Source organism: Octopus sinensis, linkage group LG27, assembly GCF_006345805.1.
Source record: "Octopus sinensis linkage group LG27, ASM634580v1, whole genome shotgun sequence".
Lineage (NCBI taxonomy): Eukaryota > Metazoa > Mollusca > Cephalopoda > Octopoda > Octopodidae > Octopus > Octopus sinensis.
The window spans coordinates 8,069,042-8,085,630 of NC_043023.1; the positions used below are offsets into that span (position 1 = coordinate 8,069,042).

Below are 16,589 nucleotides of genomic sequence, written 5' to 3' on the forward strand. Positions count from 1 at the left end.
CACTAACTTGACTGATCACATACGTACACATACTGGTGAGAAACCTTATCATTGTGATATCTGTGTTAAATCATTCTCTCAAAGCACTAACTTGACTGACCACATACGTACACATACTGGTGAGAAACCTTATCATTGTGATATCTGTGTTAAATCATTCTCTCAAAGCACTAACTTGACTGATCACATACGTACACATACTGGTGAGAAACCTTATCATTGTGATATCTGTGTTAAATCATTCTCTCAAAGCACTAACTTGACTGACCACATACGTACACATACTGGTGAGAAACCTTATCATTGTGATATCTGTGGTAAATCATTCTCTCAAAGTCTTGACTGATCACATACGTACACATACTGGTGAGAAACCTTATCATTGTGATATCTGTGTTAAATCATTCTCTCAAAGCACTAACTTGACTGATCACATACGTACACATACTGGTGAGAAACCTTATCATTGTGATATCTGTGTTAAATCATTCTCTCAAAGCACTAACTTGACTGATCACATACGTACACATACTGGTGAGAAACCTTATCATTGTGATATCTGTGTTAAATCATTCTCTCAAAGCACTAACTTGACTGATCACATACGTACACATACTGGTGAGAAACCTTATCATTGTGATATCTGTGTTAAATCATTCTCTCAAAGCACTAACTTGACTGATCACATACGTACACATACTGGTGAGAAACCTTATCATTGTGATATCTGTGTTAAATCATTCTCTCAAAGCACTAACTTGACTGATCACATACGTACACATACTGGTGAGAAACCTTATCATTGTGATATCTGTGTTAAATCATTCTCTCAAAGCACTAACTTGACTGATCACATACGTACACATACTGGTGAGAAACCTTATCATTGTGATATCTGTGTTAAATCATTCTCTCAAAGCACTAACTTGACTGATCACATACGTACACATACTGGTGAGAAACCTTATCATTGTGATATCTGTGTTAAATCATTCTCTCAAAGCACTAACTTGACTGATCACATACGTACACATACTGGTGAGAAACCTTATCATTGTGATATCTGTGTTAAATCATTCTCTCAAAGCACTAACTTGACTGATCACATACGTACACATACTGGTGAGAAACCTTATCATTGTGATATCTGTGTTAAATCATTCTCTCAAAGCACTAACTTGACTGATCACATACGTACACATACTGGTGAGAAACCTTATCATTGTGATATCTGTGTTAAATCATTCTCTCAAAGCACTAACTTGACTGATCACATACGTACACATACTGGTGAGAAACCTTATCATTGTGATATCTGTGTTAAATCATTCTCTCAAAGCACTAACTTGACTGATCACATACGTACACATACTGGTGAGAAACCTTATCATTGTGATATCTGTGTTAAATCATTCTCTCAAAGCACTAACTTGACTGATCACATACGTACACATACTGGTGAGAAACCTTATCATTGTGATATCTGTGTTAAATCATTCTCTCAAAGCACTAACTTGACTGATCACATACGTACACATACTGGTGAGAAACCTTATCATTGTGATATCTGTGGTAAATCATTCTCTCAAAGCACTAACTTGACTGATCACATACGTACACATACTGGTGAGAAACCTTATCATTGTGATATCTGTGTTAAATCATTCTCTCAAAGCACTAACTTGACTGATCACATACGTACACATACTGGTGAGAAACCTTATCATTGTGATATCTGTGGTAAATCATTCTCTCAAAGCACTAACTTGACTGATCACATACGTACACATACTGGTGAGAAACCTTATCATTGTGATATCTGTGTTAAATCATTCTCTCAAAGCACTAACTTGACTGATCACATACGTACACATACTGGTGAGAAACCTTATCATTGTGATATCTGTGTTAAATCATTCTCTCAAAGCACTAACTTGACTGATCACATACGTACACATACTGGTGAGAAACCTTATCATTGTGATATCTGTGTTAAATCATTCTCTCAAAGCACTAACTTGACTGATCACATACGTACACATACTGGTGAGAAACCTTATCATTGTGATATCTGTGTTAAATCATTCTCTCAAAGCACTAACTTGACTGACCACATACGTACACATACTGGTGATAAACCTTATCATTGTGATATCTGTGGTAAATCATTCTCTCAAAGCACTAACTTGACTGATCACATACGTACACATACTGGTGAGAAACCTTATCATTGTGATATCTGTGTTAAATCATTCTCTCAAAGCACTAACTTGACTGATCACATATGTACACATACTGGTGAGAAACCTTATCATTGTGATATCTGTGTTAAATCATTCTCTCAAAGCACTAACTTGACTGATCACATACGTACACATACTGGTGAGAAACCTTATCATTGTGATATCTGTGTTAAATCATTCTCTCAAAGCACTAACTTGACTGATCACATACGTACACATACTGGTGAGAAACCTTATCATTGTGATATCTGTGTTAAATCATTCTCTCAAAGCACTAACTTGACTGATCACATACGTACACATATGGTGAGAAACCTTATCATTGTGATATCTGTGTTAAATCATTCTCTCAAAGCACTAACTTGACTGATCACATACGTACACATACTGGTGAGAAACCTTATCATTGTGATATCTGTGGTAAATCATTCTCTCAAAGCACTAACTTGACTGACCACATACGTACACATACTGGTGAGAAACCTTATCATTGTGATATCTGTGTTAAATCATTCTCTCAAAGCACTAACTTGACTGACCACATACGTACACATACTGGTGAGAAACCTTATCATTGTGATATCTGTGTTAAATCATTCTCTCAAAGCACTAACTTGACTGACCACTTACGTACACATACTGGTGAGAAACCTTATCATTGTGATATCTGTGGTAAATCATTCTCTCAAAGCACTAACTTGACTGATCACATACGTACACATACTGGTGAGAAACCTTATCATTGTGATATCTGTGTTAAATCATTCTCTCAAAGCACTAACTTGACTGATCACATACGTACACATACTGGTGAGAAACCTTATCATTGTGATATCTGTGTTAAATCATTCTCTCAAAGCACTAACTTGACTGATCACATACGTACACATACTGGTGAGAAACCTTATCATTGTGATATCTGTGTTAAATCATTCTCTCAAAGCACTAACTTGACTGATCACATACGTACACATACTGGTGAGAAACCTTATCATTGTGATATCTGTGTTAAATCATTCTCTCAAAGCACTAACTTGACTGATCACATACGTACACATACTGGTGAGAAACCTTATCATTGTGATATCTGTGGTAAATCATTCTCTCAAAGCACTAACTTGACTGATCACATACGTACACATACTGGTGAGAAACCTTATCATTGTGATATCTGTGGTAAATCATTCTCTCAAAGCACTAACTTGACTGATCACATACGTACACATACTGGTGAGAAACCTTATCATTGTGATATCTGTGTTAAATCATTCTCTCAAAGCACTAACTTGACTGATCACATACGTACACATACTGGTGAGAAACCTTATCATTGTGATATCTGTGGTAAATCATTCTCTCAAAGCACTAACTTGACTGATCACATACGTACACATACTGGTGAGAAACCTTATCATTGTGATATCTGTGTTAAATCATTCTCTCAAAGCACTAACTTGACTGATCACATACGTACACATACTGGTGAGAAACCTTATCATTGTGATATCTGTGTTAAATCATTCTCTCAAAGCACTAACTTGACTGATCACATACGTACACATACTGGTGAGAAACCTTATCATTGTGATATCTGTGTTAAATCATTCTCTCAAAGCACTAACTTGACTGATCACATACGTACACATACTGGTGAGAAACCTTATCATTGTGATATCTGTGTTAAATCATTCTCTCAAAGCACTAACTTGACTGATCACATACGTACACATACTGGTGAGAAACCTTATCATTGTGATATCTGTGTAAATCATTCTCTCAAAGCACTAACTTGACTGATCACATACGTACACATACTGGTGAGAAACCTTATCATTGTGATATCTGTGGTAAATCATTCTCTCAAAGCACTAACTTGACTGATCACATACGTACACATACTGGTGAGAAACCTTATCATTGTGATATCTGTGGTAAATCATTCTCTCAAAGCACTAACTTGACTGATCACATACGTACACATACTGGTGAGAAACCTTATCATTGTGATATCTGTGTTAAATCATTCTCTCAAAGCACTAACTTGACTGATCACATACGTACACATACTGGTGAGAAACCTTATCATTGTGATATCTGTGTTAAATCATTCTCTCAAAGCACTAACTTGACTGATCACATACGTACACATACTGGTGAGAAACCTTATCATTGTGATATCTGTGTTAAATCATTCTCTCAAAGCACTAACTTGACTGATCACATACGTACACATACTGGTGAGAAACCTTATCATTGTGATATCTGTGGTAAATCATTCTCTCAAAGCACTAACTTGACTGATCACATACGTACACATACTGGTGAGAAACCTTATCATTGTGATATCTGTGTTAAATCATTCTCTCAAAGCACTAACTTGACTGATCACATACGTACACATACTGGTGAGAAACCTTATCATTGTGATATCTGTGTTAAATCATTCTCTCAAAGCACTAACTTGACTGATCACATACGTACACATACTGGTGAGAAACCTTATCATTGTGATATCTGTGTTAAATCATTCTCTCAAAGCACTAACTTGACTGATCACATACGTACACATACTGGTGAGAAACCTTATCATTGTGATATCTGTGGTAAATCATTCTCTCAAAGCACTAACTTGACTGATCACATACGTACACATACTGGTGAGAAACCTTATCATTGTGATATCTGTGGTAAATCATTCTCTCAAAGCACTAACTTGACTGATCACATACGTACACATACTGGTGAGAAACCTTATCATTGTGATATCTGTGGTAAATCATTCTCTCAAAGCACTAACTTGACTGATCACATACGTACACATACTGGTGAGAAACCTTATCATTGTGATATCTGTGTTAAATCATTCTCTCAAAGCACTAACTTGACTGATCACATACGTACACATACTGGTGAGAAACCTTATCATTGTGATATCTGTGGTAAATCATTCTCTCAAAGCACTAACTTGACTGATCACATACGTACACATACTGGTGAGAAACCTTATCATTGTGATATCTGTGGTAAATCATTCTCTCAAAGCACTAACTTGACTGACCACATACGTACACATACTGGTGAGAAACCTTATCATTGTGATATCTGTGTTAAATCATTCTCTCAAAGGACTAACTTGACTGATCACATACGTACACATACTGGTGAGAAACCTTATCACTGTGATATCTGTGGTAAATCATTCTCTCAAAGCACTAACTTGACTGATCACATACGTACACATACTGGTGAGAAACCTTATCATTGTGATATCTGTGGTAAATCATTCTCTCAAAGCACTAACTTGACTGACCACATACGTACACATACTGGTGAGAAACCTTATCATTGTGATATCTGTGGTAAATCATTCTCTCAAAGCACTAACTTGACTGACCACATACGTACACATACTGGTGAGAAACCTTATCATTGTGATATCTGTGTAAATCATTCTCTCAAAGCACTAACTTGACTGACCACATACGTACACATACTGGTGAGAAACCTTATCATTGTGATATCTGTGTTAAATCATTCTCTCAAAGCACTAACTTGACTGACCACATACGTACACATACTGGTGAGAAACCTTATCATTGTGATATCTGTGGTAAATCATTCTCTCAAAGCACTAACTTGACTGACCACATACGTACACATACTGGTGAGAAACCTTATCATTGTGATATCTGTGTTAAATCATTCTCTCAAAGCACTAACTTGACTGACCACATACGTACACATACTGGTGAGAAACCTTATCATTGTGATATCTGTGGTAAATCATTCTCTCAAAGCACTAACTTGACTGACCACATACGTACACATACTGGTGAGAAACCTTATCATTGTGATATCTGTGTTAAATCATTCTCTCAAAGCACTAACTTGACTGATCACATACGTACACATACTGGTGAGAAACCTTATCACTGTGATATCTGTGTTAAATCATTCTCTCGTAATAGTGACTTGGTTAAACACAAACGTACACATACTGGAGAGAAACCATATCGTTGTGATATCTGTGGTAAATCATTCTCTCATAATAGTGCCTTACAAAGACACAAACGTATTCAGCGCAGGAGTGGCTGTGTGGTAAGTAACTTGCTTACCAATGACACGGTTCCGGATTCAGTCCCAGTGCGTGGCACCTTGGGCAAGTGTCTTCTACTATAGCCTCGGGCCGACCAAAACCTTGTGAGTGGATTTGGTAGACGGAAACTGAAAGTAGCCCGTCGTATATATGTTTATATATATATATATCATCGTTTAACATCCGCTTCCCATGCTAGCATGGGTTGGACAGTGCAACTGGGCTCTGGGAAGCCAGAAGGCTGCACCAGGCCCAGTCTGATCTGGCAATGTTTCTACAGCTGGATGCCCTTCCAAACACCAACCACTCCATGAGTGTAGTGGGTGCTTTTTACGTGCCAGACGAGGCTGGCGAACGGCCACACTCGGATGAGGCCTTTTACATGCGGCTGGCAATGGCACAATCGGATGGTGTTTGTTATGTGCCACCAGCACGGAGGCCAGTCGATGCGGCACTGGCTACGGCCACGTTCGGATGGTTCTCTTACGTGCCACCGGCACTGGTACCACAACTTCAAATTCCGTTGATGTTCATCGATTTCGATTTTGATGTTCACTTGCCTCAACAGGTCTTCACAAGTAGAGTTTTGTGTCCCAAGAAGGAAGGTATGCATAGGTGGACTGACTACGTCCCAGGTAGAGGCCACGGGTTATGGCCTCACTTGTCCTGCCGGGTCTTCTCACGCACATCATACTACCAAAGGTCTCGGTCTCTGGTCATTTCCTCGGTGAGACCTAAAGAGCGATGGTCGTGCTTCACCACCTCGTCCCAGGTTTTCCTGGGTCTATCTCTTCCACAGGTTCCCTCAACCACTAGGGTGTATGTGTATATTTGTGTGTCTGTGTTTGTCCTCCCAACATTGCATGACAACTGATGCTGATGTGTTTACGTCCCCGTAACATAGCGTTCGGCAAAAGAGACTGATAGAATAAGTGCTAGGCTTACAAAGAATTATTCCCGGAGTCGATTTGCTCGACCAAAGGCGGTGCTCCAGCATGGCCACAGTCACATGACTGAAACAAGTATGAGAGTATGTCTTACGGTGACGACATTGAAGTTGACGATGATGAAATAGATATAGGAAATAACATATTCTACAGTGAAAATAATGAAATTGAGGCCGGCAGTGGGCAATTTGAGACGGAAATCTATAAATTACACCAATAATCAATTGCATGGTTCCTGTATCAGGGTACCAGTATTTTGTAACAGAATATATGAGTAAACTTTCTTAAAATGACCAGGTGAAATTTAAAAAACAAAGAATTGAAAGTGAAATCTCTGTGTATAAAGCTGAAGTTGTCTGTGTGTGGCAGGTTTGGTAGCCTTCAACTAACACTATCTCCTCCGAGACCCTGTGACGTAAGTTGACCAAAATTGAGAGTATGATAGAAGAAGGCTTGCTCTTCCTTCCGTAGAAGATAAAATTCAAATCGGACCATGTTAACACCAAAAATTATTTACATCAAAATGGTGCTTTTTTCTCTATGAAAATCCCTATTTTTTACGATTTTTTGACTGCTGTGACGTCATTTTCGGTGCATTTCAACCAGAAAAATGTTCCCTTTAAGAGAATAACAAGCTACATAATGCAAAATTTTTACTTTTCAAAAATTCCAATTCTAAAGGGTCTAAACAAACCCGAGCAACGCCGGGTTACACTGCTGGTAGTTAATATAAGGGAACAGACAAAAATGCTGGAACGAATCCGACCAGTCAGTAGAGACATCTAGTGGGGAATTCAAGAAATACAATCATATAAAGGGAAATAACTTCTACACTACATCGACGAAGCTCCAATTATTAATTAAGGTGCTTAATTAGCGATCGCTGACTCGCAGTTTCTATCTGAACAGGGTAAGTTGACAAAGATTTACTTTAAGGCTTTAATGATGATAATAATACTAATAATAATAATATTGTAAATCATAGAATTCTGTGAATCTTTCGATGTTACAGTAATTATTTCGAAGCGAAAACATAAAAATATAAGGAAAATATATTAATTCGTCTTAAATAATATTTTCTTCTTTAGATACAAGACCTGAAATTTGAGGGAGGTCAATAGTCGATCACATCGGCTACAATATTTAACTGGTACTTAATTTATCGACCCAGAAGGAATAAAAGGTTAAAGTCAGCCTCGACGGAATTTGAACTCAGAACGTACCTCGTCTTAATTAATAACTTCCAAACTGAAATGTTGGTTTGTTGTTTGTGAAAACCTATTATCGGATGTTAGATGTGATATAGAGGAAATTTATTTGTAAAATGAGAGGAAAATCCTATGGTATAAGTCATAGCCACCCATAATAAAAAGGTTATAGTCGCGTAGACTGGACCCGAGTGCGCGCAGACACGCATCCGCGCTAACTAGTCGTAGGTAGTCGATCCTACAGTGACTTGCGTATGCAAAACATTTTTTTTTTCAAAGTAGACCACTACAGGCGACAATTTACTTGTGTTTACTTTGAATAGCTACGGCAAACTTCGTTATCCATTCAGCTATGCTCGTTCTCTTTAAACTGGAATTTAACCCCTGACCAACCCTAAATTATTAGACATTTTGTTCGTGGCCATCCCGCTTTGTTGTAAATCCAATACTGCATTGTTCAGTTTGACTTTAAAAAAAACATTCGGCTGCTATTTCTAACAGCTCTGTGGAAGATATCTCTTGACCGAAGTTGTACAAGGTCTGTGTTTGCTCCTTGTTTTCAGTTTCTCCAAAGACCCAACTGAACATAGTCTTTAACTTCAGCTAAACAGTTCCCAGTCCCAACACTGCCCTGGTCGTGCAGACCTGATCAAAGGAGTTTATTTTTAACCAGACGTAAAGTAACCCTTTACTTCATAGAAATGTTTTATTTCTACGTGGGGGAAATTTGGTTACTATAAGTTTACATTGAAGAGACTTGGTCGTTGACAGGAGCCTCATAAGTTAAGGCAGTGAACCATTTCATAGGAGGCAATTAGTGTTATCTTCGTCTGTGATCTGTCACTGTACTACCCTTCCTCTATCTGCCTGGCAACTAAATTCTGACCCCACTTTGTTGGCTTGTCACCAGGAACCGATTTTCCTGTTGAAGCCTAGAGTAAGATTACCTTGTTGGGGAGGCGTTAAGCCAACTTTTTAAAACTTTTTTTTGAATTTTCATGCTGCAGTTTTCCGTAGCTATTCAAAGTAAACACAAGTGAATTGTCGCCTGTAGTGGTCTACTTTGAAAAAAAAATGTTTGACTGTCCTTAAGGTTGTTTTGTTTTTTTTTCAATGCTTCTAATTGTTTTGTAACGAAAAAAAACCGAATTTGTCTTTAAAATAATATACACCGTATATCGATGAAAAATATTTCGTAAGCTCCAGTAGGGGCTCGCTATTAACTAAGTTTTTGCAGTGTTGCGCCAATCAGCTCATTTGCATACGCAAGTCGCTGTAGGATCGACTACCTACGACTGACTAGCGCGGATGCTCGCAACGGGTCCAGTCTACGCGACTACTACCTACTATATATATATATACATATATATATATATATATATATATGGGTACTTTTCTACAAGTGTGGTCCCGGTGCTAGCTAGTCGTCACTAGTCGATCTTACGAGGACTACGTAACGCGAGTGCGTGACTAAAAATCACACTCGCATCCGCTAGACATGTTTGAGGTTTTTTTAACAAATAATTTTTTTTAAACAAAGAAAATAAAACACAAAGTAAGTCATTTCTTTTGTTGAGTCTTTTATTTACTTTGTTTAAGACAAAACCCATTTTATTTGATATATATTCAGCCATTATATACATATATTATGCGCGCATCTCTTAATTTGCATACTCGCGCTAGGTAGTCGTTGAAGGATTGACCAGTCACGACAGACTAGCACGAGTGCGCGCACCGGGACCATTCTTTATGAGTAGTACCTTTGGTTGAGTATGGGGGACTGGTTATGTGGTCATGCTGCCTCTAATTTTTATTTCATCCCCCTGCAATGCTTCTAGATGTCTCACCAACGTATGTAATGTTCTTGTCTTTACAAGCACCCCACAACAGAGGCGAATTATGTCCATTCTACCCGGACACAACCTGTGAGGTCTTCAGAGGGTTTCCAGCTATTGATTCTACTGAGGAGATCCTCCCTGCTCACAAAGACGTGTGTCGCCATTTCCGTGAGTGGTCGTAACCCCTGCGAGAGGAAGGAGAATAATTACCGTTGTCCCTTTTTTTAATGGAAGACTCATGAAATTGTAAGATGTATTTGGAGTCAGGATTTTGCTCCATGAGCCGACTCTACTTTTTGGGGTTTATAAAATATTAATGTTGATGATAATAAGAATAATAATGATTTTTCTTTTTGTATTTTTAAGTACAAAACCTGAAATTTGTAGGAAGTGGACGAGTTAATTTCAGGGACTCGAGTGCTCTACTGCTTATTTTATTTACCACGAAAGGATGAAAGTCGACCTCAGTGGAAGTCATACTTTGAAAGGAAAGACGTTTGGGGCACCAACTCATGACAGACGAAATATAAAGAGGGACCTTCACTGTGGGCTAGCTAGCAAGCTGGTCTTCAGAGAAGGGACTCCTGGTTAGGTGGGAGGGGCATCTGGATGCTCAAATGATCGATTGTACTCACCCTCATTGTATGTACCTGATTGAAGAGAAATAAACAATGCACAGACACACTCCCATTCCTGATTGCTTTTATCTCTAGTTTGACAAAGCTATTCACGAACGAAATGCTGTTAAGCAATTAATCCGGCATCTTAGTGATTCTGCCAGTATTTAATATTGTAGCAAGTCATGAAAGCTATTTTAGTTGTGACACCGTAGCACGGTTCTGCTATGTCATTCTCCAGCCCATCAGGGTGGGCACGTATGGATCCTAGAGGGAAGTTCAGTGCCCATGAAGAGAAGTGGGAGTTTTAATTAGTTAGCGGAAAGGCGGCAGACGAGTAACAATGCTTCTTTATCATTAACTCTGATCACTTCATAAACAGCCCATTTCACTTATGACAACTTTGCTCTGCGAAATTCTGTATGGCATCAACTCACTACTCTGGTCATGTTATGCCCACTATGTTTTCGTTTTGGCTAGCTCTATTCCCATTAGCTTCTAACACCTTCCAACTCAATCTACTTATGCAAGCATGGACAGTAAATGCATGACAATGGTAGTGATGTAAATTCTGCAATGTTGAATTACTTATGTTGGTGAACTATCCAGTTTTATCTTACTGCTTCTTTTCCTATTTCAGAATATCACAACATGTTGACGTGAAGGAAATCTCTCCATTCAGAAGTGTCTTCGATATTCTCATCACCTAAAGGAAGACTGTATATTTATAAGGAGCATTCAAGAATAAGTCTACCTCTGTATATAAATACAGTCTATAACAAGGAACAGCGGAATATTTTTTCTTTCTCTGGATTGTATGGAAGAAACATTGCATTAAATTGTTATCTGAATGAAGTGACACAAGTGAACAGAAATGTATTCATGGAAATGAAAAACACTTTATCATTGTGAAGTGTATGATAAGTAATTCTCTCAAAATGAATAGTTTAACTGAATCAGAAAACCTTGATAAAGAGGAAAAGCCATATCACTGTAATATCTGTGGAAAATCATTTTCTTACAGTAGTGACATTGTTAGACACAAACGTACACATACAGGAGAGAAGCCATATCATTGTGAGATCTGTGGTAAATCATTCTCTCGAAGAAGTTATTTGGCTAGGCACAAATTTACACATACAGGGGAGAGACCATATCAGTGTGACATCTGTGCTAAATCATTCTCTCGAAGCAGTATCTTGACTAAACACAGACTTACACATACAGGAGAGAAACCTTATCATTGTGAGATCTGTGGTAAATCATTCTCTTGTAATAGTCACTTGGTTGATCACACACGTACACATACAGGAGAGAAGCCATATCATTGTGAGATCTGTGGTAAATCATTCTCTCGAAGCAGTAACTTGACTTTACACAAACGTATTCATACGGGAGAGAAACCCTATCATTGTGATATCTGTGGTAAATCATTCTCCCAAAGTCATCACTTGACTAATCACAAACCTACACATACTGGTGAGAAACCTTATCATTGTGATATCTGTGGTAAATCATTCTCTAAAAATATTAACTTACAAAGTCACAAACGTATTCATACAGGAGAGAAACCATATCACTGTAATATCTGTGGTAAATCATTCTCTCATAATTGTAATTTGGTTACTCACAATCGCATTCATACAGGAGAGAAACCATATCATTGTGATATCTGTGGTAAATCATTCTCTTGTAATAGTCATTTGGTTACTCACAATCGCAGTCATACTGGTGAGAAACCTTATCACTGTGAGATCTGTGGTGAGTCATTTTCTCAAAGGCGTCAGTTGAATAGACACACGCATACACATACAGGAGAGAAGCCATAATCTTGCATTAGTTGTTGTAATTCATTTTTTGGAAATGGTGTTGTAACTACACACAAATATGTTCATTCCAGACAAAACCTATGTAATGGTCGTGTGTCTGTGTTAAAGCATTCTCTCATAGACCTAACTTAACTCTACATGAACGAATCCCTACATGAGAGTAACCATGTCCGTGTGACATGTGTGGCAAATCATTCTCTCGAAAAAGCCACATGCATAAACACATGTGGTTATTCACAGAGACGTGTTTACGTCTCAATGTCAACATTTATTAAGTCATAACAATAATTAACACAATAATTTAACTGAACCTAAAACCCTGATACAAGAGAGAAACTAAGTTCTGTGATGTCTGTGGTGAATCTTCTCTCGAGAAATCACTTGACTATTCACAAGTGTATTCATACAGGAGAGAAGCCATATCATTGTAATATCTGTGGTGAATCATTTTCTCTAAATGGCGCTTTAACTCGACATAAACGTATTCATACAGGAGAAAGCCATTTCATTTTGGTATCTGTGGTAACATTCATTGTATGTCGTAACTTGAATAGACACAACGTATTCATACAGGAGAGAAACCATATCATTGTAATATCTGTGGTGAATCATTCTCTAAAATGGCAGTTAACTAAACACAAACGCATTCATACAGGAGAGAAGCCATTTCATTGTAAGATCTGTGGCAAATCATTCATTGAAAGTGGTAACTTGAATAAGCACAAGCGTGTTCATACAGGAGAGAAGCATTTCATTGTAATATCTGTGGGTAAATCATTCTCTGTAAAAGGCAGTTTAACTAGACACAAACGCATTCATACAGGAGAGAACCATTTCATTGTAACATCTGTGGTATATCATTCATTGAAGTGGTCACTTGATACACACAAGCACGTTCATACAGGGAAAAGCCATATCATAAATCTGTGGTCATTCTTCTCTCGTATGGCCGCTTGTCTGATCAATAAACGTATTCATACTGGGGAAAAGCCATATCAGTGTGATATCTGTGGTACTCATTTGCTGAAAATAGCTATTTAATTATTCACAAACGTATTCATACAGGAGAGAAGCCATATCATTGTGATATCTGTGGTAAATCATTCTCTCGTAGTGGCCACTTTTCTGATCATAAACGCATTCATACAGGGGAAAGCCATATCATTGTGATATCTGTGCTAAATCATTCTCTCGCAGTAGTCAATTGTGTAGACATAAACGCATTCATAATTGGGGAAAAGCCATATCATTGTGACATCTGTGGTAAATCATTCTCTGAAAGTGGTGTCCTAACTAAACACCAGTGCAGGATAGAAACCATATCATCGTGACATCTGTGGTAAATCATTCTCTGAAAGTGGTGTCCTAACTAAACACCAGTGCAGGATAGAAACCATATCATTGTGATATCTCTGGTAAATCATTCTCTGAAAGTGTGTCCTAACTACACAGTGCAGGATAGAAACCATATCATTGTGATATCTGTGGTAAATCATTCTCTGAAAGTCGTGTCCTTACTAAACACCAGTGCAGGATAGAAACCATAACATTGTGATATCTGTGGTAAATCATTCTCTGAAAGTGGTGTCCTAACTAAACACCAGTGCAGGATAGAAACCATATCATTGTGATATTTGTGGTAAATCATTCTCTGAAAGTGGTGTCCTAACTAACACCAGTGCAGGATAGAAACCATATCATTGTGATATTTGTGGTAAATCATTCTCTGAAAGTCGTGTCCTAACTAAACACCAGTGTAGGATAGAAACCATAACATTGTGATATCTGTGGTAAATCATTCTCTGAAAGTGGTGTCCTAACTAAACACCAGTGCAGGATAGAAACCATATCATTGTGATATTTGTGGTAAATCATTCTCTGAAAGTGGTGTCCTAACTAAACACCCGTGCAGGATAGAAACCATATCATTGTGATATCTGTGGTAAATCATTCTCATAGAATGGTGACTTGACTAATTATAAGCATATTCATACTGGGGAAAAACAATATCACTGATATCTATCGTAATCATTTTCTTTCTCAAAAACGCCATTTATGTACACGTGAGTATTCACACAAAAGTGCAACCATTCAGTATTAATCTTTATTACAACAATTATGGCTATTTTTTTTCTGCTGAAAGACAGGGCTATCTTTATCTCTTCAAATATGATGTTATCAACTTCATTTCAATAATGTCAACATCAAATTCATGAATGTCATGAATATATATGGAAGCATATCAACAATGCCTTTGATTTCTGAAGATGATTGCTCTGGATTTTTGAGCAATTTGTTTTGAGAGAATAGAAATGGGAAAATGAATAAAAGGTTACACTGAAGTTGGTTTGTCTATGTGTTTTCATCATTGTTGCTGTTATCATCATCATCCTTTAGTGAAATTTTTTTTCCTTTACTGGCATGGGTGGCACAGTGTGACATTAGCTGGCAAACCATGATGCTGCACTTGGTTCCAGTCTGATTTGTTTGGGTTTCTTGGATGTTTTCTCCTAATAGAGTTTATGCTGTGTGCGTATGCGCACACACACATGTACGTGTGTGTGTGTACATACATATATCATCATCATCATCATCCTATGAAAAAATATATATTTTCCAATGATACCGAGGGGAAGGGGTCCGCCACACTTTCCAAGCAAAAATAAGGAGTTTGCAGCATATTGTGAGGTCAGGGTACTTGAATCCATGCAAAAAATCTGAGTTATTTTGTTTGTCTTTATGAAAATCTTTTGGGTGAAAATAATAAAATTTACCCGAAATTCTTCTGGACACAACTTCTCCGAAAAGAATTGTGACAACAAATTCGTATGTAATCGTATTCTATACCATCTAAAAAGTATTGTGATCGTAATCTATCTCATCAGAAATGTAGTCATGGAAAATTTGAATTACAGTTAATCTACCAAATCATCATCATCAATTAACGTCCGCTTTCCATGCTAGCATGGGTTGGACGATTTGACTGAGGTCTGGCAAACCAGACTCAAATCTGATCTGGCAGAAATTCGTGTGATGGGTAAAAGTTATTTACCAGCGACTTCGGAAAATGGGAAGAAACTATTAAATAGATAACTTGACACTTGCTCAGGAATTAAACAATGAAGATATTTATGTTTGTGGTGGCGAAGTTGTGTGATCTGCAGTAGAGTAGACTAAATTGCCTCCCACCAAGCAGATCAACTTCGTAGCCTTAGAGTAAATAGGCAAGGAAGAGAGATGCAAAAACAAACAAAAAAATGAGAATTATATATATATATAAAGCTGAAGTTGTCTGTGTATGGCAGGTTTGGTAGCCTTCAACTCACACTATCTCCTCTGAGATCCTGCAGCGCAAGTTGACCAAAATTAAGAGTATGATAGAAGAAGGCTTACTCTCCCTTCCGTAGAAGAAAATTCAAATCGGACCATGTTAACACCAAAAATTATTTACATCACAAAGGTGCTTTTTCTCTATGAAATCCCTATTTATTACGATTTTTTGACTGCTGTGTCGTCATTTTTCGGTGTATTTCAACAAGAAAAATGTTCACTTAAAGAGGATAACAAGCTACATAATGCAAATTTTTACTTTTCAAAAATTCCAATATATACTGCTAGTATATATATAAAGAGCTATGTGTAATGACTGTATGACCCAAGGTATTTGTAATCAGTCTCCCCTCTACAGGCCACCAATGTCATCCAAGTGAAGGCCAAAAGCCAATGCAGCTTGGCACCAGTGATGTTGCAGCGCTCATTTCTAGAGGTGAGTGAACTGGACCACCATGAAATAAAGTGTCTTGCTCAAGAA

The 16,589-nt window shown here is 37.7% G+C and overlaps 4 protein-coding genes across 4 annotated transcripts in view; all 4 read left to right on the forward strand.

Moving 5' to 3' along the window:
• The window catches only part of LOC115225502 (E3 ubiquitin-protein ligase MIB2-like), a 233,569-nt gene that overhangs the window by 60,049 nt on the left and 156,931 nt on the right, over positions 1–16,589 (forward strand). The window lies entirely within an intron of this gene.
• LOC118768265 (zinc finger protein 2-like) lies at positions 2,726–3,799 on the forward strand (the record flags this gene model as incomplete). Its single annotated transcript, XM_036514399.1, has 1 exon — positions 2,726–3,799. A coding segment is annotated over one exon (1,074 nt), but the record flags the coding sequence as incomplete, so codon positions are not given.
• LOC115225091 (zinc finger protein 271-like) lies at positions 5,730–13,003 on the forward strand (the record flags this gene model as incomplete). Its single annotated transcript, XM_029796017.2, has 3 exons — positions 5,730–6,294; positions 9,747–9,759; positions 11,989–13,003. Coding segments are annotated over 3 exons (1,368 nt in total), but the record flags the coding sequence as incomplete, so codon positions are not given.
• LOC115225501 (zinc finger protein 678-like) overlaps positions 8,138–16,589 on the forward strand; it is a 65,960-nt gene continuing 57,508 nt past the window's right edge. Inside the window, exon 1 of the mRNA XM_036514397.1 lies at positions 8,138–8,196. The gene's annotated coding sequence lies outside the window, so the exon portion shown is untranslated. The remainder of the gene's footprint in view (positions 8,197–16,589) is intronic.